Source organism: Planococcus citri, chromosome 1 (genome assembly GCF_950023065.1).
Source record: "Planococcus citri chromosome 1, ihPlaCitr1.1, whole genome shotgun sequence".
NCBI lineage: Eukaryota > Metazoa > Arthropoda > Insecta > Hemiptera > Pseudococcidae > Planococcus > Planococcus citri.
In genome coordinates, this window is record NC_088677.1 from 45503496 (window position 1) to 45529871 (window position 26376).

General features: G+C 33.9%; 2 protein-coding genes across 2 annotated transcripts in view; both read right to left on the reverse strand.

The window, feature by feature from the left end:
* LOC135832260 (protein phosphatase 1 regulatory subunit 37) overlaps positions 1-16769 on the reverse strand; it is a 122816-nt gene extending 106047 nt beyond the window's left edge. The window contains exon 1 of the mRNA XM_065345401.1: positions 16536-16769. The gene's annotated coding sequence lies outside the window, so the exon portion shown is untranslated. The remainder of the gene's footprint in view (positions 1-16535) is intronic.
* On the reverse strand, positions 120-24362 carry LOC135832264 (zinc finger CCHC domain-containing protein 10-like). Its single transcript, XM_065345413.1, has 3 exons — positions 24126-24362; positions 23597-23749; positions 120-656 (listed from the first exon to the last, which is right to left on the reverse strand). The coding sequence occupies exons 1-3, from the start codon at positions 24155-24157 to the stop codon at positions 410-412; spliced, it is 432 nt and encodes a 143-aa protein (XP_065201485.1). The 5' UTR covers positions 24158-24362; the 3' UTR covers positions 120-409.
* Between the last annotated feature and the right edge of the window lie 2014 nt (positions 24363-26376).

Sequence of the window (26376 nt, forward strand, 5' to 3'; positions counted from 1 at the left end):
TTGAGACCAGTCCCAGCTTTCAGTTATTTCAGGGCAATCGCATTGGGTATAGCTCTTCTACTATATCTGGCGATTCAAACGTTGATAATAATAATAATAATAAAAATAAAAATTTTAAAAAAAGGTGACATGTCTCTTCATATATTTAAAAAGCACAAGAGAAATGTCAATCATCGTGTTTCTTTAAAACTGATATACATACAATCAAAACTAAAACATTCAGGAACACATGTAGAAAAACTATAAAAAGAAATGCACAATTGTTAAAAAAAAAAACAAAATAACAAACAAATTATGTACATAATAATTAAACGCTTACGACACAATATCGTCTTGGCTAAACAAAAAAAAACATCAATAGGTATGAGATCGCGAACATCTCGACAAAAAAAACATCTTTATGGTCATTTCAATCATCATCGCTATCAGAGGAGTCGTCAGAAGAGTCACTATCACTGGATGATACAGAACTCGATGAACTGCTAGAGGACGAATCGCTAGAGGAGCTACTATTATTATCATTAGATTTATTATTACCCACAGCTTCGGAATCCGAAGAATTGGAATCAGTATCCGATGATGAGGACGATGAAGAAGATGAAGAGGACGAAGAATCTCTTCTTAATGCAGATTCGCTCTGAATAACGTTTTCGATACTAAAAAATTTTCAAATGAGAAAAACCAAGGGTTAGATGAGTGAAGTGGCAATAAATAATATACCGCAAAAAAAGCTGGGACGAAGGTTAGAACAGTTAGAGCTAAGAAAAGAAAATTCTGAACACATTGGGACTTAAAATATATTCAAACTCCAAGATAATCTATAAAATGAAGCGTAAAAACAAAATGAAGCCTTTAAACAATTTCATCAAAAGATGAGAAACAAGGTATTCGCGGTTATAGAGATAGATACAGCAACATCCGTATAGAAATTGAAACTATAAATAACCATAATACCTAGAATGTTGGCCGAGCCACAATCGACAAATAATTCATTTTCTAAAACCTTTCGGTACACCATCGTATCCCATCACATTTGCTATTATAACAATACCGAAGCTCGCATACAAAGCATCTCGAGAGAGAGAGAGACCACAATATGGCTCGTAATAAAAATTTAGTACTACCGGACGTGTTAAGAGTCAACGCGAGCCCAAGTTACGGAAAAACGAAATAAAACCACTTCTCGTCAGTCTTTTTCAACCCTAATTCTTTTTTTGCGCGAGATATTTGAAAATCGGCTTAACAGTGCGCCTTTGTATCCCCGCCTCGTCTCATCTTTCGCTATTTAAAACAATGAAAAGCCAAATTCCCAACGTGATTTTCAATACCCATTAACTCATCGACCATTAGTCTTCTTCGTATATAGTCGGTCGTATTAATTCCGGATTTTATAAATTTATTTCTCAACTTTTAACCGCTTCGGTTGTCTGCTTGTTGAGCAGCATCGGTATCGGCAGCGCCAAGCCGGTCCCTAATCATTTCCACCAGGCAATTTAAATTGATTTTGGCAAACGTGCGCTTTTATTCGAACCTAACCAGTCTTTCGTTATAATGATGTTTTCCTATGGAAAAGCTATTACTTTCGTCTACGTTTAATTACCTCGGTCGACGAGTAACAAATAAATCACCAAAATAAACGATTCAGACAGAAAAAATCCTTTGCGTAAAATTTATTCCACGTGGTGTCGCGTGGTAAACGATATTGGTACGAATTTTTTCACGTTCTAGTAGATACCTATCACCTATCTACTTTACTCATCATCACCAATATTTCTGCATAGATGAAATGTACCTACGCTTCTATTGAAATCGTTTTACAAAGAGTTGGAAATAAAGTTAGAAAAAGTCTAGAGAACCAGAGCCCAAAGAGGGCGATTCGCATAAGTTATTGCTGGGTGTGCAACCGAAGTTGACGGCAATTAACCCACCAAAAAAAAAAAAAAAAAAAAGAGAAAAAAGAAATACGTATTTTTAAAAAAGACAAAATGGGTGTTCCTATAATAACAAATGGTTTTCAATTTTGACATTTCTGTCCAGTAATGATGAAACTACATCGAATATTTCGACGCACAAATTCGATTAATCCTGCATTAATTTCATCCACAGGGAGGTTAGCTAGTTAGCTGCTAAGGTAAAGCGAGGTACACCACCACTAACAGTAGGATATTTTCATAGAAAAATTAAATCGTGGTGAACTGCGACGGTGTGAATAAAGAAACTATTATTGCTACTAAATACAACATCAAGAATATAGCAATTGCTGAAATTGAATGAAATGTTTGCATAGTTATAAGCAATTTCTCATGCTGCGCACTGACGGAAACCTTCGAGCCATCAAAACAAAATCTATTGAAAAAATAAAACGCAAACATCTTGAGATTTTCAAAGAATTTTTGCAGTTTATTTGAGACGTTTTTTTCCTCCCACAAATTCAGCATCAAGACTTCGATGATTGCAATTTAATTATTATAGCAAAAAGCCTCGCGACTAGTTTCAACATGGATTTCCAAAAAACCACCTATCAATTGACAAATTTTCAACGCATAAAAAAGGAATTTAGCGAGATGTGGCATGACATAGGAAAATAACTACATATCAAAATCATCAATGATCTTGATTCAAATTGCATCGACACAGACTGAACCTGACAAAACTAAGAGAGGGTCAATTCTAAATCTAAAACGTTTGAAGATAAAAAACACGGTTTCGTTGAAGAATTCTATCAATAAAATATGCAAAAACATGAAACAAGGGCTCAACTGAAAAATTTTAAAATGAATTTTTGTAAAAGAGTAGGTATAGATAGAAGCATATCATTATCTCTGAATGCAGTGACCTGCGATTTTGAGTTTGAATATAAGTACATACATACTACCCATATACTACCTACAATAAATGTTTTATATCAAAATTATACTAAACAGGCTTCGTAGCAACCGGGCTTCCACTTTTTTACAACAAGAAAAGATTGCGAAATGATTCGAAAAAATACGCATTTTCATGATAAAAGCTGCATTTCACATGACAATAATAACAATGAATTTTCTTAAATCGATATTCAAGCAGATATTTCACGAATTGTATGTATTATTATTTAAAGCAGGGTTATAAATCGAAGCGCTATCCCCGTATTTACATAACTTTCGGTGTATTTTTTCTCATTAGTCAGATCTTTTGTATCATTCCGTCAAATAGATGTACTACGTGTATTTGCGAAAATTGTATACGAGCCGGAGCCACGTTCGTGAGAAAATTTTCCTCGTGCTGGAAGGAAATCGTGAGTTTCTATTTGAAAAACGATGTTTGTATGCATTCGTACATGATTTATCCAAGAAGATGTACCTAATTCGAAACTGAATCGTAATTTTTTTTTTTTTTTTTTTGGAAACCTTCGTTGATATTGATATTTATCAATAGTTTGATACAATATGTTTGGATTGGGTATGAAGAAAGAAAGTTGAATATTGGAGCTAAAAATTTAGAAGTGAAATGAAATGCAAGGACGCATTTTCAACTTGAAAAGCTGTAGGTACTTCAATGAATTCCGCAACAAAGGGTGAAACGCGAGTCTTAAGCGGAAACAGAACGAAAACCGCCCCTGAAACACAAAATGAATCGGTATCACGATTGATCATTCATTTGCTCACTCATTCACTCAAGTAATGTTAACTTCGCAGATGCTTTGAAATACTTTTTGAAATTACTCGGTCACTCATTCGTTATCGAATAAGAAGCCATCGACTTGGAGTTCACCAACACTCGATGTCACCTTGAAATTCACCTGATTTCTTAAATCTCACTATGAATGACATTCGCAGGAATATTTTGATTCAAATTTAAAAAAAAAAAAATTATTTTATTTCAAACGTTTTCCTATGATCATTAGAATGAGCTGAGTTTAGAAGGAAAAATCTTCTTAAAACGCATTCATTTCTTTTGTGGATTGTTTTTGCACATACCCAGAAGAGTAGGTACATACAATGGAGTTTGAATTTTATTCGTATACGGGCGTATGTAGAGGTACATAAATCTCGGCGTGAAAAATCGGTTATAGTTTTGGTGTACAAGATGAAGGAAAACGAATAAGCTGAGAAAAATACGATAATATCGGCCGCGGGTTATGAATAGTAATGAACGTACACAATAAATACGACGTGGCGGAAAACACAACTAGAGAAATAGACGAACAAGATTTTGAAAATTTGCCCTCGATGTAGCATTTATAGCGTTATTTGCTCGCTTTCCTATCTCCTTTTCTAGAAATGGTGCTAGATAGATACGTATAAGCATTACGTACCACAGATAATTGAGTTATATAATGTATTTTTTTTTCTCTGAAACCTACACACGAGGAATAGTCTCGCGAGAATAAATTCCATTAAATCTGGCAGCGTCAAATATTCTTCGAGATAGTTTTATATCACTTGATACTCGGGTATAAGTACTTACTTTTCATCCGTTCGTGTTTCACATAGGTACTTTTTCTAACGTTGACACATGGTCGATAGAATATCGAAAATACGATCGCGTTAATTAAACGATACGAGAGGGGTTTTCAGTATTCGCGATAGAAATTCAAGCCGTTTCACTTCCAAAGTTCGATGAAATAGGTATAAGTAAGTACCTCTATAGAGTGTAGCGATAATAAGCGGTTAATAGTGGCGAAATTCGAGGGATGAAAGGGAAAAGGCGACGTTAAACCGAAAGTATACCTACGCGTTTCGTTGCACTATAAATTTTACTAACGCTGCTTTTTATAAGTTATGTACCATTGCGAGAAGGAGTGAAACGGTGAAAAACGAAAGGAAAAACAGGCCATATTTTTAACGTAGCGAGAGCATAATAATAATAAAAAAAAGTGCGAAATAAATCTAAAATTGCGGAATAACGGTGTCGTAAGGTATATTAAGATTTAAGAAAGTGGTGTTTGCGTTCTTTTTTTCTCGGTAGTATAGCATTCCGAATAGATAGAACTTTTTTTTTCTAGTAAGCTCACTTTTTTCAGGTACGTAGGTAGGTATGTACTTAGGTAGGTTGTAGTAGCTAAGTACTCGTATATGCGAGGATAGAGAATGCAGGCCTACTTGGCGTAGTTGTTGAAGCTTGTGTAAATTTGAGGCGCAATGTGAATGTAAATGGAGGAGTATAACGGGATTGGTACAGGCAAACAGTTTGTTGTTTTATTTCAAGGTGCGAGAAAAAATTTGCGAGCTTTTTGCCACGTTTAGAATTCGAAACCTTTTAAAAAGTATTTGAAAGTGTTTTCCCCTATGGTGGTTGTTTTTTATATTTCATTTTGATGTTCCAAGCAAGCACATGTAATTCGAACGAACGCTGAAGAGTAGGCGAAGAAAGCCGTAACCTCTCTTTCGATTTGTGAAGTAATTTTTACAGTTGTATTTTTTGTGCCCTAAAAAAATGAAGTCTTCAAACGCAATGTGAATCGAATTTTGAGGCTACGGTTTTACATTCCTTATTTTATTAATCGAACGTCACAACGTTAATAACTTCTACCAATTGATGATTTCAAAAATTCACCGCAACTGCCGAATGATTTCTTGCAATTTAGTGAATATTTGGCAGGAAAATATCCTTACCTACTCATCAGATATGCGAGTACGTTTTTTCTCGTTTCGTATCGAATCCATCGAACTACATTCCTGACAAATGAACCTTCTGCAGCAGTGAAATTCTTGGAGAATAACATAAGTACCTTCTTCCCTCTATTGTTGAGAACTGTTTTTCAAATTTTTTACAATGGTATGTATTTTTATTATAAAAATCGAGGAAGTTTGTTTCATCTCTCATTGAAATACATACATATCTTCTTCGGAAATGGCTTCTTTCTCGAAATTCTTTTCAGTAGGTAATAGGTATAGCATTTTCCTTTCAAAAAAACGTAAGATAAGTCGAGGAAGCTCGCGATTCTTCATTATGTACGGTCATTTAACAGGCGGCATTTCATGTTTTGTATCTCATTACAAAGACAGCTTCAAAATTAATTTTTGAAAGCTATTAATCTTACAAAGGCGAACATAGTAATTGTTCGAAAAACGACAAATTGTAATGCAAGCAATGAAGAAATATGGTGTGTTTTTCACGAACTTCTAGGTCATAGCTTATTGTGACACTAGGACGTTAATGACTCTTTATATTATTGATTGCAAAAGTTCTCGCTGAGTTGGCGAAGTTTTCTTGAATGATAACAAACACGGGGTGATTTCACTGCGTTTCATCAGTTTCAATCACATAAGTTCATGTAACGATTTCAAACTATAACAGGGTGTCCACTCATTTCTGGAAATGATTTTCCCTGACTTTTCCAGGTTTTCCAGACCAATTTTTCCATTTTTCCAGACCATTTTTCTCAATTTTCTATGCTCACCCCATAATTTAATTAATTTTTTTTTGGGGGGGGGGGGGTAATTTTTTTTCATAAGCTTCTCTCCGAACTGGATAGGTACTTCTTCGGATATAAAAAACGGCTCAACTTTGATTATTAACTTTTCTAATTAAAAATAAATAAAACATGCATTAAGTTTGGCCAATTGATAAAATACATTTATATATTCATATAACTTATGAAAATTTTTCTTTTTTTTTTTGATTTTTGAAGGCCTCAAAATGTGAAATTTGTTCATTTCAAAATGAGAGACAAATTGGTCCGAGCGAAGCGAGGGCGAGAACTTTCGAAAATTTGTATTTCAAGATGCCTGAAAACGAGTTTTTTTTTTGAATGCGAAGAGTGTTTATTTTTTGGTTTTTTAAATTTTAATATTGGAATGGATGTTTTTTTGAAGGAAGTTTACTCTTGAAAAAGAAATAGAAAAGAGAACAGGCTCGAGCGAAGCGAGGGCGGAAGCTTCTGAGAATTTGAGTTTCGAGAGGCATAAAAACGAGGTTTTTTTATGTGAGGACGAGTAGCTTTTTTTTGGCTTTTAAAATTTTAGAATTAGTATTCGAATTATGGTTTTTTTTTGAAGGAAGTTGATTTTGAAAAAGAAAACAGCACAGGCCCAAGCGAGGGCGAAAGCTCTTGTGAATTTGTATGTATTTCGAGATGCTTAAAAACGATGTTTTTTTCGTGAGGAGTTCACTTTTTGGCATAAAAACTTGATTTTTATAATCTAGAAATTTTGATGTTGCTTTTGAAAAATAAAAGAAACAAGCCCGAGCGAAGCGAGGGCAAAAGCTTTTGAAAATTTGCGTTTCGAGAAGTGAAAAACAGTGTTTTCCTTTCATCATAGGTCCTTATTCAAAATTTTCAATTGATCGTTTTTTCAAAATTCCAGGAATTTTGCGTAAAAATTACGAAATTCCCCGACTTTTCCAGACCGACAAAATTCCCTGACTTTTCCAGGTTTTCCAGGTTTTCCAGACCTGTGGACACCCTGTATAATCATGGTAGAATTAGAAGACACCATTGAGAGAACATTTCATCCAATACATTCGTAAATATTGAAATAATATTTGGCTTTGTTCTGTTTTCTTAATTTTTATTATTGTTTTTATTTACTTGTAATTGATTACTTCGAGCTGAAGATGAAGATGGAAGGTGAAAAGATTTCCGAGACGTCCTTCGTGTATTACCATTTGAATTATATCGTGAAATAGATTATTTTTTTTGTATTGACATAATCATACTAGTTTTACCCGTGTATGAAAAGTTAAAAGTGAATTTACATCGAATACTTTAATAAGAAATGCAAGAAATTTTAAAAAGCCACCCAAACATTTTAAATTGTCTCAAGAAAACGTTCAAAATCAGCAGTCATTACTTTCGACCAAAGTGCGCCGGAAATCCTTTTGCAGAACTTTACTGCTTCAAAAGATGTAACATCGATTATTAGTTGGAAACTGCAAATCAATCATCATGATTTTTCACAACAAATATGTTTGTTTATTGTTATATGTATTATCAAATTTTTTATTGCTGTAAATATATTTTTCTTTTTTAGTTTTATGAAGTATCAATGAATAATCCACCTAGCTCAGACATTTATCATTAGCTACGAATTACATATTATTTTTTCGCTGCAGATAAGAAATTAATAATCCTACCCATAGACTCATTAAAATGATCTTTAGTCCATATTTTGGGTTTATGGTAATCCATATTGCATACAGAATACCTACACGTAACGTTCACATTACTTGCCATGAAAATGAAAATAAATCTGTAATCAGATTGAAATCATAAAATTCAACTTGAAAAGGTCGTTTTACTCGTACTTCTAATTCGCCGACGCAATGTACGTTATTTGTATACATACTTTGTATGGGTAGTGGGTACAATTGCACATACACATAAAGCAAGGATAAGCCAAGCCCAGAAGATGGGAGCTTTTATAATTAAATTTTCACGTCGACGCTTGATTTAGAGAGCGCGATGGTTTGTTTTTTCGATTCCAGTTGTTCAAATATGTACAACTGAAAATTATCATTTTTTTTTTTACATGTATCAAACAAAACACAAAAAAGGCGGAAGTTGAAAAAAATTGTGTTACCGCCGTAGAAGGTTATAACTGCAAAGAGCTGGGTTACTTTTGTGATATTTGCATATGATTAATGCATGGTATATAGGTTGATGGTTGAAGATAGTAGAAAAATGCAAATAAGTATATAGTGAAAGATGGTAATGTTGACGTAAATTCTGGCGCATACTAGGTACCCAATACGCGCCAAGAAAATTATTGCGCCCGAAAATTTATATTGGAAAAGTTGAAGCGCGTTAAGAACATGCTAATGAATGAGAAAAAGTTGTGAAATAACGAAGTGTTACTTTTCTTGGAATTGGTTGGCGCAATAGGAAGGATGCGGCTGCACAATAGTACCTACCTGTAGTGGAAGAGCACTTATGTAAATTATTTCTCTATACAGTGAAGACGCAATATTCCCCGAAGCATCTTCTCGGTTATGCTGTTGCGATGGAATTTGCTTCCGAAGACGTACTCGTTCGTACGTGTCTAAAGAAATCGCTGACGAGGTTGTTTTTTTCCTATCGACTTTGAATTTATCTCGTCCAGAGGAAACATTCGTCCCCACACCACCCTCCCCCCCCTTAACGACTGTCGTATGAAATACTCGTATTACGTGACTGTTGTACCGTTTGTTGGACAGAATCGCGAAAAGGATAATCAGATTTAAACGTAGAATTTGCTATTTGGAACAATTGGAATTATGAATCAATAAAATGGAGTGACGCCAACAACTGTCGAGTTGAAAAAATTTGATTCCAATCACGAATCTAAACAACGAAAACAGGAGATCTCTGAAAATAAAAGTATAAAACATCGGCTGGAATTCTTGGACAGCGTATTGTTTATTAATGCGTCTTCTGGCGCAACACTCACACAATGTTGAAGAATTTGTCCAGTGTCAGAATGCATGGTAAAGTAAAACATTTCAAAATAAAAATGAGAAGGAACCTTCATCATTTCAACCAATAGCCGACCCTTTTGTCAAAGGTATTGGTGTTGAAATCGCTTGAAATTTCTGATACTTCAAGGGTACAAATGGTATAGATAAATCGTATGTATTGTATAGTTGATCACGACAAGTGAACTTTACATTCAGATTTTTTAGATAACGTTGTTATGTTACGAGTCGTGATGGGTTTTTTCAAGAGCAAACAACCTTTGTGAAGTGATTTTAAAAAGAAGTACCCTTTTGAGCGAATGTGAAATACATAACCCTTCGCGCCAAAGCTCGTGTCAAAATACACCTCGAGATGATACGAGTAGGTAGGTAAAGGTATACATAAGGACACATCTTATCTGTTTGATTGGGGTTCTGCTTTTCATGTGTGACACGTTGTATTCGATTATTTGAGTCGACGGTAGAAATATCCAGGTAATCATGAAAAAATTAATTACTCGCTTCATAATCCGTGGAGTATTTCATTTGAAATGAATACACACAGGTATATGATAACTTTCGCATACAACCGAAAAAAGCGAACTTCATCACGTAAAACGTCTACTTTGTCATTTTGTTTCTCGTTTCCTTTCGGCAGCGAACCGCAACAAGTGACAGCGTAATTTTTTCGCATTTGAGATGGTTTTGTCGTCGTCGAGGGGTTGCTTTTTTTCATCCTTTTTCGACCACCAAATTGGTTGATTAACTACGTTAGCTAGAGACGTCGTCGTCGCGTAGTAAATCAAAAAAAAAAAAAAAAATACACCCAAAAATTCATCTCCGTCAAAAGGTAATTTTTCGACAGCCGCTGAAGGTTTTTTTCTCTCTTTTTTCATGAATGACGCGACACGCCGAACAAAGCAAAAGTTCCTTAATGATGATTCGAATAGAAGTTCAACGATATTTTGAGGATTTTTTTAGGGTGAAAAAAGATTTAATTTCTGAGCGCTAATGGGTTACGAAGGGAACCTTGTTGCTCGATTAAAGACGTGTATTGTTTGGGTCGCACGTCAAACTGATTAATAGACGTTGATAATTTATCGATTATATGTGCAGAAAAAAGTTACAAACTTTTGAACGAGTTGAATACTTATTTATCGATTAGGTGAGAGGGGGAGATTTTGGCACTCTGATGAAAAATGACGTATGGCGTGTAAAAACCTTCGCCTAATGCGAGAAAAATCCGAAAAAATGAATGGCTTTTGTAAAATAAAAATTACGAAAAAAAAATCAACGTGATGCATGGATTCAATCAATGTAATGGAAAATTTTAATTGGAAACGAGAAGAGTTCATGTCTAGAAAAGTTTACGTCTGGGAATCCATAAGATTCATATTTTATTTTCTACCTAATTTCGAGGGGGAAAAAACAACTACCAGTATAAAAAACAAAATTACCAGAGTATCGATAAACTTTATGGTTTCATAAAATAAAAGAAAAATCCGCAGTTAGCTGTTTTCTTACGAAATTTTTCAACTGTCGCTGGTTCGGGAAAAAAATACGTTATCGAGTGAATGTAATTCAAGCAGGAACGATAACGAAAAAAAAATTAATTTAAAGGCGACGCTTGTTACCAGAGACGCCGGATTAAGAAATTGACAAGGCGTGTTTTTTCACTTCTTATTTAGCTTTATATCTTGTATTTGCACGTGACTTTGAGTTTTTCTCAACGCCAAGATTTGCGCTGATTTTCGCCTTGCGATCTGTTTGATATATTTTTTTATCGTGTTACAAAACTTTGCTAGGCGACTGAAAACGAAAAAATTTCGTAATTTGAAAGGCGTCGAATCGTCGGTATACTTTCGCGACAATTACATTTACTTGCTTTCGGACTATTTCGTTTAATGGCACAAGTCCGAAAACACACCGCAAGAAAAGCTCGATTTTGTTCTGACAGGATGTAGGTATGTCTCGTCAAATACGCGGAGTAGATGATAGGGAGGGGAAGAAAAGCATCGAAAGTTTCATTATTTGCGCTTGTTACACACGACTTTTGTAATATTTTCCCTGATTCCTTTTCATCTCAGTTGTTTCCGTTTTCATTAGTTTATTTCTCGTAGAAATCGTCCAGCAAATCTTTTTTCTCGATTTTATTTTCATTTTCTAAAAATAAATAAGACTGTTGCTATAATAATAAGCAGGTACAAAAAAGCCTTATAAAAATTATTTCAAAGCCGGTGGCTAATTAAATCGACTAAGGAAACATAAAAAAAATAAAAAATGAATGCTGCACTCATTGTCGCGTTGTTAAGTTAGGTTATTTTGAAAGCATTTTTCTCTTTGCTCTAAATGAAATTATTCGAGTACCTACGTGTGCAACGTGGAGAGATACTTTTCGTGAAACATAAAAAAATAATGCTTGTTCTACGCCGACATTTATCTTTATTAAAAGGCTTTTCGTTTGTGTTATCCAACTTTAAAAAATAATGGTTCAACTAGGTGTTTTCTTTATACTCTACTTTCGTTTCTCTTAATTGTATTTATTTTGTAGTCGAGCAATTTCGTTGATCTCTTTTTAAAAATAACGAACTTTGAATGGAGTAGAATTAGAATGAAAAATTATATCAAAAGCTGCTGGCGCGTTTTTCTTTTCCTTTGCGTTTTTTTTTCTGCCGCCGCTTCATCAACCAATAGCAAAAGTTACGAGTTTTATGTTTTTTTAAAATCATCTTTGATCGAGATATCTTGTGTAGCTTTCTCAGTGGTTTCACTGAGGGAAGTTCAATTTTCTTTAAGAAAATCTTCCTATAAACATTGCGTTGCGTTCTATGCGTTTTTCAGCAAGCAAATAGCAATGTTATTACCACTGCCGCTGCATTCTTAGAGGTTTAAATCGTATCGAGTACATTACGACTTCATAACGAAAGAGAATGCCTGTTTTCAATTGATTACTACAGTGAATTAAACAAAAAAAACGTGAAACTGAAATGTTTTCTCCCTATTAGTTCAACTTTTTTGCTTCCACAGAATCTGTGAAAATTGGGTAACCGGAAAATACATTATTTTGTATTAGTAATATGCTGGGATAGCCTTTCCAAAAGATACGTGTTATAACATTGTACAGTTGTTTTGGACATGTGTACAAAAGATTCGTAAACATGCGTTAGGGTGAGAACGGAGAAAGAGTACAAAAAGGTTTAACAAAGTAAAATGTTGGTAGTTTTTATAGGTACTGACAATTTTATTCTTCGGCTGCCTTATTAATAAGAATGGATGCTTTATGCTGGAAAATGGGATACTAATTTTCTCGCACGAATAAATTCTACGTTAGAAATTCTCGCATGGAAACATATCATAGACGTGGAGTACTAGTAGGTACATTACATACTTACATAACATACCACCCCACCAAGCGAAAGGGTAATATATTATGTACATGTCTTACAGAAAATAAAACGGATAACTTTCTCATTTTGGTAGTCTCAAGACTCAAGTTTATGGTGATTTCGGTGACGCGATTTGTGAATGGCCTTACTGGTAATTCCTCTAAGGACATACTGGAACAATTTTAGCAATTTCTACCTTCTACGGAAATTTGCACATTTCTAATGATTCTTTCGGTCTTTTACCTTCGGAATCAGAGGAGTAAGTTGCACTACAAACATATTTTGCTTGCTCATCTATGTATCATAGTATGCATTACATTATTTGCACACAAAATGCGTTTCTAACGAATGAACCAGTCTCAGCACACTCTATTCAAAGCCCGCCAAATCCATCTCATAAATAATGTAACTACCGCTATCTGTAGAAAAACATTTTCTGTCTCATCACTCAGTCATCGGTTCATTACATAACACAACATCTCACACTAGTTCCCTACTCACACTACTCAAGAAGTTTCTACGGTCGGTTCATCACTGAAACAATACTTTTCGACCGACCATACAGTGATGGAATACCCAATATTTCAAATCTGCGTTTAAGAAGCTGACGTTTTGAACGCACAATCCAGTGTGAATGGTCCTGACTGGTTGGAGTCTGGTAGATCAGAGATTGTTGAAAAAGTTGAAAACTAAACAGTAAACTTCCACCAATCAGGTATTTACGACGAATATAAACAATTGCATTGGGCGCATGCGAAGGACATTTCCCAGATTGTGCATTCAAAAAAGGCGGCTTCTACGGTACTTCGGCCAATTTTTTATGCTGAGAATAGCGATTCATAAATCCATTACTGCAATGTGTTGTCAAAGGAAACTGTTCAGTGCTCACTGTACCCTCGTTTTTCACTTTTAAAACAGCAATCTCATACATTATTGCTGCATCTGTGTTATATACCTACCTTTGAGCTTAGCCCAGATAATTTACCTTAACCCTTTCGGCTACGAGACCAACTGACGGATAAAATTTGAAGTGCTTTAAACTGAGTGAGGTCGGTTGCTGCCTAGAACTCAAAATTTGCTGGAAATCGAAAATTCAGAAAGTATTCATGTCACAAATGGCAATAAACCTTAAATTGTCTAATATTCCATTTATGACACCAAATAGCATTTTAAATCAAAATCTAGCCTTCTGAGGAATCTGATATTTCAAGATGAAAATATTGGTAACAAGCATTTTTGAAAATAGAAAAAAAGATGAGCTAAAATAAAATAAGTTTGTGTAAAAAAAGAAATTATTGAAGAAAAACGAGGCATGCGACTTCAGATAGTTATTCAAACTGCAAATGTTTGAAGGTAATTGCTTGTGGGAGGATTAAAATTGATGGAAAAATCTTTGTGTTATAGAGAGCATTTTTCAAAATTTTGAAAACCCATGTCACAATTCAACGCTAATTTTCAATGAAATTCTGAAAAATATGTATCATTTTCATCTTCTGACACATACATCTCTCTTGAGATAATTTGCTTGGGTGAGTAAGTTGCCTCAGAAGATGACCGGGTGAACTTTTGCAAGCATTTGAATTTTATGATGGATACTGTGTCATAAAGACTGCGCTCAATCAATTTATTATCTGTAAGATGACTTCTAAAAAGTAATTCCAGTAATTCCACAACATGACGTACATATTTTATTCTTATTATCTCCTTATGACAAACAGATTGAGGGCTGTATTATGACACAGTATCTATCATGAAATTCAAATGCTCGCAAAAGTTCACCTAGTCATCTTCTGAGGTAACTTACTCACCCAAGCAAATCACCTCAAGAGAGATGCATGTGTCAGAAAATGAAAATGATGTCATACTTTTTAGGTTGAATTGTGACACGAGTTTTCAAAATTTCAAAAAATGCTCTCTATAACACAAAGATTTTTCCATCAATTTTAATCCTCCCACAAGCAATTACCTTCAAACATTTGCAGTTTGAATAACTATCTGAAGTCGCATGCCTCGTTTTTCTTCAATAATTTCTTTTTTTACACAAACTTATTTTATTTTAGCTCATCTTTTTTTCTATTTTCAAAAATGCTTGTTACCAATATTTTCATCTTGAAATATTAGATTCCTCAGAAGGCTAGATTTTGATTTAAAATGCTATTTGGTGTCATAAATGGAATATTAGACAATTTAAGGTTTATTGCCATTTGTGACATGAATACTTTCTGAATTTTCGATTTCCAGCAAATTTTGAGTTCTAGGCAGCAACCGACCTCACTCAGTTTAAAGCACTTAAAATTTTATCCGTCAGTTTGTCTCGTAGCCGAAAGGGTTAATGGAACGGGTTCTCCAAAAAAGTTTGCTATTTTGAGATTACAAGGCAAAGTTGAATAGAAATACAAGTTACTGCACTGCGAATTAAGCGAAACTTATCCGCTTGGAACGCTGATTGGTTGATTCAAATTAGTAAGGATTCAGTTATAGCGGGGACATCGGGACAAGAACAATAAGGTGGCACATAACTCACACAAGTCTCTCCTTTCCTTTCACCTCGAGAAACCGCCCAGAATCAACCAATTGGCGCTCCAAGTGGACTATCTGTTTTAAATTTACATTGTTCTTTTCTAATGAGAGTATAGTACTAATAACATAAGTACAGTATATTTTCTGAACAACTTTGTCTCGAATTTTTGGAATTGGTTCATTTGAATTGATCGTATCATATCATGAGAAGAAACAAAAATCATGTAAATCACCCGAGAGGAAAACTTCCACTAATACTTAATCAACCAAATCCAGGAAAGTAACTTGAAAAAAAAAACGAAAATGGAACAACAGAACTTCATGAAGGCAATTAGAAACATTTTTACCTATGCTCACTGCTCAACTCTGAGTGTACTGCTAAGTGCTACGCTACATAGGCGGTAACTGGCAACCAGCAACTAGCAACTTCACGACAGTGGATAAGAAGTTGCTCGGTTATTGGCTGGAATGAGCAACCAAATCAAACTTTTTTGATTTAGTTGCCAAGTTGCCACTGTTGCTAGTTGCCGCTTATGTAGCAGTCTACTCAATAGGGACGCATGCAATGCAACTATGCAACGCAATAAGAACGCAAATGTAAAATGTACAATGGCGAACGAACCTGAGGCGGAATACTTGACGAATACTCGGGGCTGACGGCCGAGTAATACCACCACAAATACATAATATATTTGAGTAGCTTGGTGACAAAGTTAGACAAACGCCACTGAGGGCGCATACGGAAAGGGACCTAACAACCAAAAAAAAAAAAAAAAAAGTTCTCTGAAATTGTTGTAGGAACCGTTCCTACAACAATTTCAGAGAACTTTTTTTTTTTTTTTTTTGGTCGTTAGGTCCCTTTCCGTATGCGCCCTCAGTGGCGTTTGTCTAACTTTGTCACCAAGCTCCTCATTTGTATTGTATGATAAACGCGTTACGGCTACGAGTTACCACGTCCTCGAACATTGGGAACCAGCGACGCGATTTACACAATAAACAGTAATGTACCTCATCTCGATTGACAAGTTTCTTTAGTGTAAGACTCAAGTCGGGTGAAGCGACAATGGTGACAAAAAAAAACTATTCTTACGTTAGCCACAGGCCACAAACAAAATGTACAGGGTTGCGTTCACTCGGGCTATCCAAATCGGGCATTCGCAATTTCGATAGCCAAACCAAAAGGAACGTACTTAAGTACCCCAAAGTAGCTTGAATTTCATTAAACTTAGAACATAACATTAGTATTTGAGTACTAAGAGCATTTTTCCTTACCTTAACGGGCTACTGTTTCGATTTTCACAAACTACACGAGGAACAAGAGTTTCAGGAAGAGTCGATCGCAAAATAACGGTAGTCAGCGATAATGATAAAAAAAATTCGATTATTCAACACAGAATTTTGAAATAAACGCGAAAACGATACACCAGCAGAAAAACTGAACAAAAAGCAACCCTACACGAACTCAAACCATAATACTTGAAAACAAAACACAATTTTGAATTAACCCAACCGAACCGAACAACCAACAAACAAAGACTGACAGACAGAAGGAACCATCGATCCACGAGTCGACCCCAGCCGCTTCATCACGTAGCATTTCTGTTCCCCCACTAGAAGCAGAACCGATTATAGCTACGAGTGCGTGTCTAGCAGCAGTAGCAGTACGTCGAAACCGAGGAGCCGAACCGAACCGAACCGAATACACCAACATTCTGCACCATAAAAGAAAGCGAAACGCAATTACGCATCATTGCGTCATGTACATTGTACATCACATTCATATTATAGCTTCACAGACTTCAGAGCACGTAAGTATGACGAGTATGACGTAATTAATTACCACCGTTTCAACAAATATTTTTTGAGGAACTAGAAAATTTGTAATTTTTTTTTATGAAATACATAAGTACCTATCTGTATTTAATATGTTTTCAAGATTTTTTCAAAGGGGCTCATCTCATTCAGCCAATGTGGCAATGTTTTGTCGTGAAAACATTTTCAGTAGGTATTTTTACCATTCAACCCCCCCCCCCCCTCTTTAATAAACCAGTGCGAATCGTTTCTGTTTCAATCAGGAATATTCTAGCTTTTAGGTATAAACGAAGGTTCACTTTAGTGAAATGAAATTCATTGAGTGGAATCAATCAACTTTTTGAAATTCGAAAAAAATTCAGACAAGAACCTCAACGTCGAATATTTTTAAAATATTAACGAAAAAATTATCATAACAAGTCAAATGTTTTTTTATCTTAATATGTTGAAATGCTGCATAGTTCATTCAATATTGAATCAAGGAAAAAAATGAAAATAATTTCATGTTCCTTCATAAATAGAATACCAATTACTAACCAGAAACGCTACCTAGTACCTACTCATTTTTTTGAAGATAAATTCAGTTTGCCCCTTCAAACTGCACATGTATCGAACACTGAAACCAAAATTCACCGACTATTTAATGGCACTATTCAATTCCTAAATTAATGATTTAACTGATCGATTAGGTAAGTACATGTAGGTAAAGAGCGAAGTTAACAAGAACTAAAACATGCTTAGTGGCTCATAATACTCGTATCAAAAAATACGAATCATTGTATGTTTGTTCCAAAGCTCCTTCAAAGGAAAACTGTTTAGGTGATAAAAATTGAAGCAATCTACTAACTGAGTTCACCTAAACCATAAAAGTGAGGGTTCCGCATGCTTGTAATTTTTAAAGAAGTAATTCTTCATACGTATAACGCCAATGAATTCTTCCAATCTTGAAGAGGGAAAATGAATTTGTATTAAAACACTATTTTCAGGTAAGTTAAGTCTCACTTTCTAGCAGAACTCTTCATACGATATGTACGAGTAGCTTAGTAAGTACATAAGTATATTATAATGATGTCAAAATTGAGAGAAAAAAAAACATGTTACTTTCTCACGTCTGTAACTTTCAAAGATTATGAAATCAACGTCAAGCTTTGATCGAGTGAGTACCTACTACCTACTACAAGAATATATGTAATATGTATGTATTTAAACCGCAATATTACGCTACATTTAATAGCATCAAATCCAAAGGGTGAAAAATTTACTCTTTCGCATCTTTGCATCTTAATTGAATAATCCTCGAAGTACACTTACAAGGAAACTCTTTCACATTGAAACTCACCCAAAACTGCTGATTAATGATGACGCACAATAAACTCGTTTATTGGCAGCATTGTCCTTAACAATATTCCAGGGATGAATTCTCATTTTCTTTTTTCCTTTCAGGTAAAATGAAAAGGCTCGTTTTTATCAATAATTATCGTCAGTTGGTGAATAAAAATACGAAAAATAATATTGTTTGGATGCAAAACGAACCAGGATCGCGTTCATTCGATAATTAATCTTAATTTTTAACGAACAGTTATTATTTGCTTCGTTAAAGTTAATAGTTTTCGTTTTATTCGGATGATGGAATTTTTCTCATTTTATAACGATGGCTTTCATTTTTGTTTTTCATTGTTTTTGTCGTTCATGCCCCTGAATAACGTGCTTGGTTTATAAAATGCACATTCAATGATTAATGCTTTCAAATTTGAATGCTCGCATATTGAGGATTAAATTGACGAAGAATAATATTTTAATTTCAAGTTTTGAAAAAGTAAATACAAACAGTTGAAAGATTTTTCAAAAGTTAGTCTGCAGTACTTTCGATAGAAATGTGTCGTTCAAGTTTTATATGTAAATTCAAACTTGAGGCTTTTCCGAACATTGTATTCGATGATGTATATTTTATAGTTTTTTCATTTTTCATTTTTTTTTCATTTATCATCGCTCAATTGCTGTAGATAGAAAGAAAGAAAAAACGCGAGGTAATTCGCTAACGTTGCTCGATATAACTTCTCGCATTAAGGATTCTTTTAATTTTTATTCTTGTTAATAATGAAACTTTGAAAAGTTATTAGCATAAAAAGATGAATATGGCGGCTATAACTGGGTGGTTTTTTTCTCTCGAGTGCGTCGCAGTTGCCAACTTTCTTTTTTTCTTTAGTTTCTTTTCTCGCGATTATTCAGCTAAATCATAATTTTTTTCTTCGAGTTATTGTGTAATTAAAAGCACCCAAGTGCCATCGTAAAAAATAGCTCGAATACAGCTATTTCTTATACATGGTAGGTATATTAGCGTTGGAAATGTTTGAGTAAATTTTATTGAGACAAGTTTTGTAATGTTTAAGATTTTTATTGAATATAAATTTTTCGAGTTTCTCATACTACCTAGTCGACTTTTTTTTTTTTTTTTTTTTTTTTCAAGAGGAAAATCAATTAAAAGTAAAATTTAGCCACAATTACGTTCAGATTCTTCCATTAAAGAGTGAAAACAACTGTGAAATGTACAAAATGTACAATGAAGCGAAGTGCGCTTTCAATCAACAAATTCAAGTTTTATACAGGTAACGCTCAAAGGTAATTTCTGATACTCCATCCACAGAGCAAACGATCTATAATTAAACAATTTGGATAAGTACTCTGAACAACTCGTGGAAGTTACGTGAGTCACTAAAACTAATTCTCAGTGCCTGAGAGTTATATTTAAAGACTGTTACAGCAACACAAAATTGCTCATGTACGCACAAATCATTCATTCCTACCAGGCACCTGCACCTATGTACCATAAAATCTCAATCAGCCACTTCATACTTGAAGCTGTTCCCTATTCCAGAGTTCTGGAAAACTTGAACCTGAGCAGTGAGCATTTCTTGAAGGTGAATTTAATTTATATCATCACGAATAAGCTGGATGATATCACTCGAATATTGTGGGAATCTATAAGAATACCAGAAAAAACGCCACTCATTCAGTGTCACCATGGGAATGTTTTGTTTAAAATAGTTGAGATAATTTGAATTAGGTTTTCAAAAAGTTATCCATGTTTCAAATAACATTCCAGCCAATGAAATTCCTCATTTGGAGAATGATTATTAAGGAATGGAAAAGTTGGCTGAATTCGTTGAATATTTCCTCTACACGGAAGGTTTGTTGTGAAATAGACGCTTACGATATAATGTAAAGAAAATTATCCAGAGAAATGTTGACTAAACGATAGGATTTGGTTTTGGTGCGCAAACTGTCGCAAACACGATGAAAAAAGAGATATGTTCTTTTAAATGCTAAGAAAAAGGGTTACTTCTCGACGAAGTTTTCGGCGCGTTTAAGCTGTAAATTTTTTGGCAACGAAATTATATCGAGTGGTTCTTTCTCTTGATTTTATTCAAGTTTTAAAAATAGTATTGTTTAATGCTGTTGAGAATTAGAGATGTCAAAGAGATGAGGGATGATTTTGACATGTGATGACGCCACAATATGGCGACGTCTTTACCGAAAGGGACTTTGAGAATGAAAGGAGGTGGATTGTTCTCTATACTTACTTGTACTTTTTTCTATGATCTCTTTTTATCAAAAAATGAGATAAATTAGTTTTGGAAAAATTAGCTGCTAGAAATTCAAAATGTAATTAAGTTTATATGTATGTATTAATAGGTAACGTTTTTATTTCGCATCACTTTTTCGTTAGCTATATACATACATATAAGAAATTCAACTATAGCTCGCTGTTGAATTAAATTACCTCGCATTCTATTGAATAAATGACATAATGTATTTGCGTGAATTTCAATATACGATACAGATGAATAAATCTGTGTTGACCATACATCCTTTTTGATCTTCTTTCTACCCTCTCGTTCAAAAATAAGTTGGCTCAACATGGAAAAGAAAAACTGCCAACAATTCGCCACGAAAATATATTTCATTGTTACGTGGTTTCGAAACGAATAATTTTCTAGCACGACCTCACACTTGGAGAATTTAATAACGTTCTGTATTCGGCAATTCGTAGAGTAGTTGTTAACTTTACGGTTTCCGAAACTTATTACCAAGTTTTGTTGTTAATAAGATTTCAACCTCTCGAAACGAGGAATATCGCCGAGTACCCGAAGTGAAATTAATTCGAATTTGTACTTCTCATTTAATTTGTATAGGAGTGCATTAAATTTCGGGTACGGGATTATAATTATTTCGAATTAATTAGCGTAATTGGTACTAATAATTGAGAAATTATTACAATTAAAAAATAATCTATCGAGTGGATTATATTACAAAGCTCAGCGATGTTTTTCGCGCAACGAACGATTTCTATAAAAAAATCAAATAGTCGACGATTTTTTAAATGGATTATTTTATATTACTGTTATCAATTGATTTGCCCACCAATAATCGCTCAACACTGGCGGTTAAGGCTGCAGGTACGACATGAGCGTTGAGCGTGAGCGAAAATTTGAAAAACGCCATCTCCACGTTAGACGGTTTTGATGATAATATTTCTGAGCGCTGACTCTCAACGCTCAGAAATATCAAACAATTTTGATATTTGAGCGTCAAACGAGCTATGAAAATTTGAAAACGCTCACGCTGACGCTCAACGCTCATGTCATGTCCATAGCCTTAGGGACGAATAAAAACTTGGCCCGAAAAGCTTAAAGTATACCTACACAAGCTCCTAGCAGGTTCATTTTCAAGTTTCGTTACCAAAATAGGTGTAGTGTAGGCAAGGTACGTAAGTACACGGTGCGCAAACGATATGCAATACATCCAACTGCATCATACATGTCGTCTACAACTATCTAGACCTACTTGCCATTACAAACTTGACAATAAACCTGCTAGAAGCTTATTACATACGGCGAGCTTTTTCCCAACTTATATTCCTATACCGTACGGTAGTAACCTTTAATATAAAGTCTCTTGAGAATATCCACCTCATAAAACTTACAACGTCTATCCATTACTCAGCCAAGTTTTTATTCGTCCCCAACTTATACGACAACTAATAATACCATCGTACTGGTCGTGGAAAACTACACGACGCAAACACACAGCTTTACAAATTGAATTTTTCGCCCAACTTCCAATATAAATTTTGCCTCTGTCCGTCCGTCGTCGTATTTTATGCGTACCTAACTCAAGCAAGACGAAAACGTTCACAAAATGACGTATCATTTTGTTTAACGTCAACTGTAGTCTTAATCGAATGACAAAAAAAATCGTTTCGAAATATCTCGTAAAAAAGCACAAAAATTTCATCAGGGTACACTTAAAGGAAATGACAGTTTCAAACTTGAACTGCAGCGTGGAAAATTTTCGTACGTGCTGACAAAACGGTTACTTCAAAGATGAGCAAAATCACGTAAGTATATAGAATTATTTCCAACGGAGATACAATCAAGCAGAATTTCAAAAAGAGAAGTGGCGGAATGGAAAAAATGAAGCTTTTTTTCCACAATACACCAAAATTTACTTTTCCTTTATCATTTCCTTGCATAAAGTGTATACAAAAAACACTTGTGCGTGATTCAATGTAGCCTACAATCAAATTGAAAAATTGACTGTAAATTGATAAAGCAATATTTTGCGACATCCCCTCCCCCTAGACCCATGTATTTCCACACTAAATTTCATACGGATGCGCCGTGTTAGACAGAAGAAAATAACAAAGCATGAATTGAATCGTTGGCAGAATTAAGCTGAAGGATAAATTCAAACGTTCAACATGGAAGTATACTTATTTCTAAGATGAACAAAAGTAGATAGTCCTATTCTCGTTCAGTAGGAATCTCATCACCGAAAAACTTATGATCACTCATCAAAGGATATTCTCAGCACAAATGTTACGCTTGCAAGAATGCAAAAACTCGATGGATTCAAAAAACTCTAGTCAACGAAAGAAAAAGGCAGCTTATTTGTTGAAAAGTGTGATGCAAATATTGCTGAACTACGCCAAATAAAACAGAATCATACTAGTATGGTCAACAGGTCATAGACAAAAACTAATTCAATGTGGGTACTGATGAGTTCATCTCACAATTTGAGCGTATCAAGACATTTTGCAGCGTAATTATACCATTTTTTAAAATACGTACCTACTAATCGAAAAAAAAAATAATCAAATTCTGAAATAGCCAATCGAGTTTTTTATACATGAATAATATAATACGATATGTAGGATCCATCGAATCAGATATTTTACATGTAGTTACTTTTTTGATTTTTCCTTATTTTCCTCTCTCATTCAAAATTGGTAAATAACTTAATATCGTTGTTTCTTCCCCATCTACACGCTAAACTTCAAAGCCGTCTTTGGGAACATAATCACGTTCAGAAATTGATAAATGAAAAAAATAAAAAAACAAGCAAAACCTGAGAAAAACAGAATACGCAGGAGGAAGAAAAACTGTGATTACCCAACGTGTTCAGAAAATTGAAATAGGTACTCGGTAAAATTAGGAAAACAATTGAAAAAATGGACTCACTCAGAGGTGGCTTTCGCGAGAGAAATCTTGATCCTTTTGTTAAGTTGAGCTGTACGTGATTCACGAAGCACAATTTTACGTTTACCTTTGCACTCGTAAGTCCAATGGCCATACTCCAAACATTTCTGACAACGAACTACTTGAGGTTCATTACTGTAAACCGAAAGAAAATTTCAAGTTGAATAGGTAAGTATCAATATAAGTAATAAATTTTTTAGTTTCTTATTATAACAACTTCTACTTGAATCCGGCTAATAATAAACAATAATACAAGCTCGAAAAATACGAAGACTGCATGATTATCTGAATTCTAAACCATGAAACTGATGACGCTAGACACTACGCTGGGAATTGATGTGTAGTATATGTACTATACTTTCGTTACGTTGATAACCGCTTCGAATAATGACTTTAAATAATACATATTGATATCGAATAAACTTCCTTTTTGATGAACTTTACTGTGCTGCATCAATAATCATTTTCCATATCCAAATTCCAATTCAAGGTACAATAACAAGAAACTTACCGTTTTTTAGCGCTGTTAGGACCGATAGTCATTGTGATGGATGTGTAACCGAAATTATAAAAGAACAGTAACTCTAAACTGAAATATTTGAACAATTAATTAATTTTTCATAATGAATAATTTCAGTTGAACTTATTTATAAATTGAAGCTGCAGTTGATCCAATGTTCTGAAATCAGAAATCGACATCGCGATTCGCGAGCGCGAGCTTGCGCCTGTGCCGTTTACTGACAATAAATTTTAAACTTTGTTGTACTTTGTTGACTCGGACAATGAAGCAGCACAAAAAAATCAGGGCTATCAGTGTTGCATGTTTGTAATATTAAAAAATCTCGTCACTAGTAGTCTGTGCATGTGCTTACTTTAGACACATTTTTCAAATAATTTCAGCTCAATAGCGCATCAATAAAATTTTTATTCGGCAAAACTTGAAGATGTGATTCAAAAAATTCCAAAAAACTACTTCAAAAAACAAAAATGACTAAAATGATACAAATACAAAAATTACCGAGAATTACTGAAATCGCGCAATGCGTAATAGACCCGTTCGCGTACGAGTGTTGTGTGAATATAGTGGGTGTCTAAGCATTGTTTTTCTTATGCAAAAGTTGTCCCGGTGAACCCGGTGAACCCTCACAACAAAAGAAAAAAACCCTTCGACTACGAAATATTAGTTAAATTCACGCTGTACCCGTACGCTTATTAAAACCGAATATCTCACCATGAACCGGTCTATTACTATAGACAGTGTAGAGGAAGACGAAAATCTAGTACTTTTAGTACTTTCAGAAACGTCAGTAACGACGTCGCCGCCTTATAGAGAGCGCTCGCGGCGAAATGAGGGCTACTCTCTCGCAACATTATAGGGAGTTTTATATGAAACACACATTGTACACGATCAATTTTTTCATTTTTTTATGCTAAAAAATTTTTTAGGACAATTTTTTTTTGAAATAAATGATTTTTAATGTTTTTTAAATTCCTTTTACATAAATATGAGCCATGAAATCGGAAAATTGAAACATCAGAGGTAATTATTTTTACAATATAGTAATATAGAAATATATGCTCGTAAGAATAAATAATAATAAGTGTAAAATGATCGATCAAATTATTATTTTATATTTTTTTGATTTTTTTCATCGTAATAGAGAAATAAATAAATTCAGTTTCTCATTTCTTACCTTTTTTTCCTAGTGATATTTCAGTACATGATTAAATATGTACCTACCTACCTATACCTAATACTTGAAATAAAAATAACAATTTCTCATAGTTTTTGCATTTTTTAATTTTTATTTTCATTTAAATTTTTAATTCATTTACTTTACAACAGAAATGAAAATTTGAAAAATAATAATTTGATCAAACAAATTACCTATATTTTTATTTTATTTATTGTTATATTTCTATAATATTGTAAAAAAAACATCGGAGCTAGCATTCGGACGTAAGTTTTTTTATATAATGAAAATACTTACCTCCGAATGCTAGCTCCGATGTTTCAATTTTCCGATTTCAATTTCATCATTCATGGCATCATGGCTCATAATATTTATGTAAAATAAATAAAATTTCAAGAAAAAATTCTCCTAAAAAACTTTTAAAATAAAAAAATTAAAAAGTTCATCAACTCAATAAAAAAATGTTGAAAAAAAAATCTCGAATTGAAATTGTCCTAGAATCATCAATCATTTTTTCCAACGGAAAAAATTACAATTCGATAGTAAATGACAAGATGTAAATTTTTTTGGAGCTTTGCTGACTTTTCTTTTTTTTTTGAGTAAAAAAAATTTTTCGTAGGTATGAATATGAAATATGAATACAGCCACAGAATTGTATGATAAATGCACTTTCCCATTTTTCCCTCATTTGTTTGGACATGAACTAAAAAAAATTAAATTTCCTATTGATTGCCTGATTGGTAATATTGATTATTGACATACACATTTTTTCTCAATAGTCAATTTTGTACAAAAATTGTGATTTTTAATTTTAACATTATATTATTTTTTATGAACAAATTTTTATACAAATATACAATTGTCAACTCTGAATTAGAATTAGAATTACCTATGCGAAATTTTCACTTTAATTTTCATTTTTCAGAAAACACATAGGTATTTTAAATTTTAATAAGCCAAACTCAAAACGTGCAGAATTTTATCCTCTTCAAAATTTTGTTTATTATCCAAAGCGCTATAAAAAAAATAGCAGTTTAATTGAAGTTGAATTTTTACCGCGCGCAACAA

Bases quoted from the DNA above. Each gene is read 5' to 3' on its own strand.
- LOC135832264 (XM_065345413.1), bottom strand. From the start codon at position 24,157: ATGACTATCGGTCCTAACAGCGCTAAAAAACG. The intron at 23,750-24,125 runs GTAAGTTTCTTG...TTCGGTTTACAG, and splicing joins CCTAACAGCGCTAAAAAACG to TAATGAACCTCAAGTAGTTC. The intron at 657-23,596 runs GTGAGTCCATTT...AAAATTTTTTAG, and splicing joins CTCGCGAAAGCCACCTCTGA to TATCGAAAACGTTATTCAGA.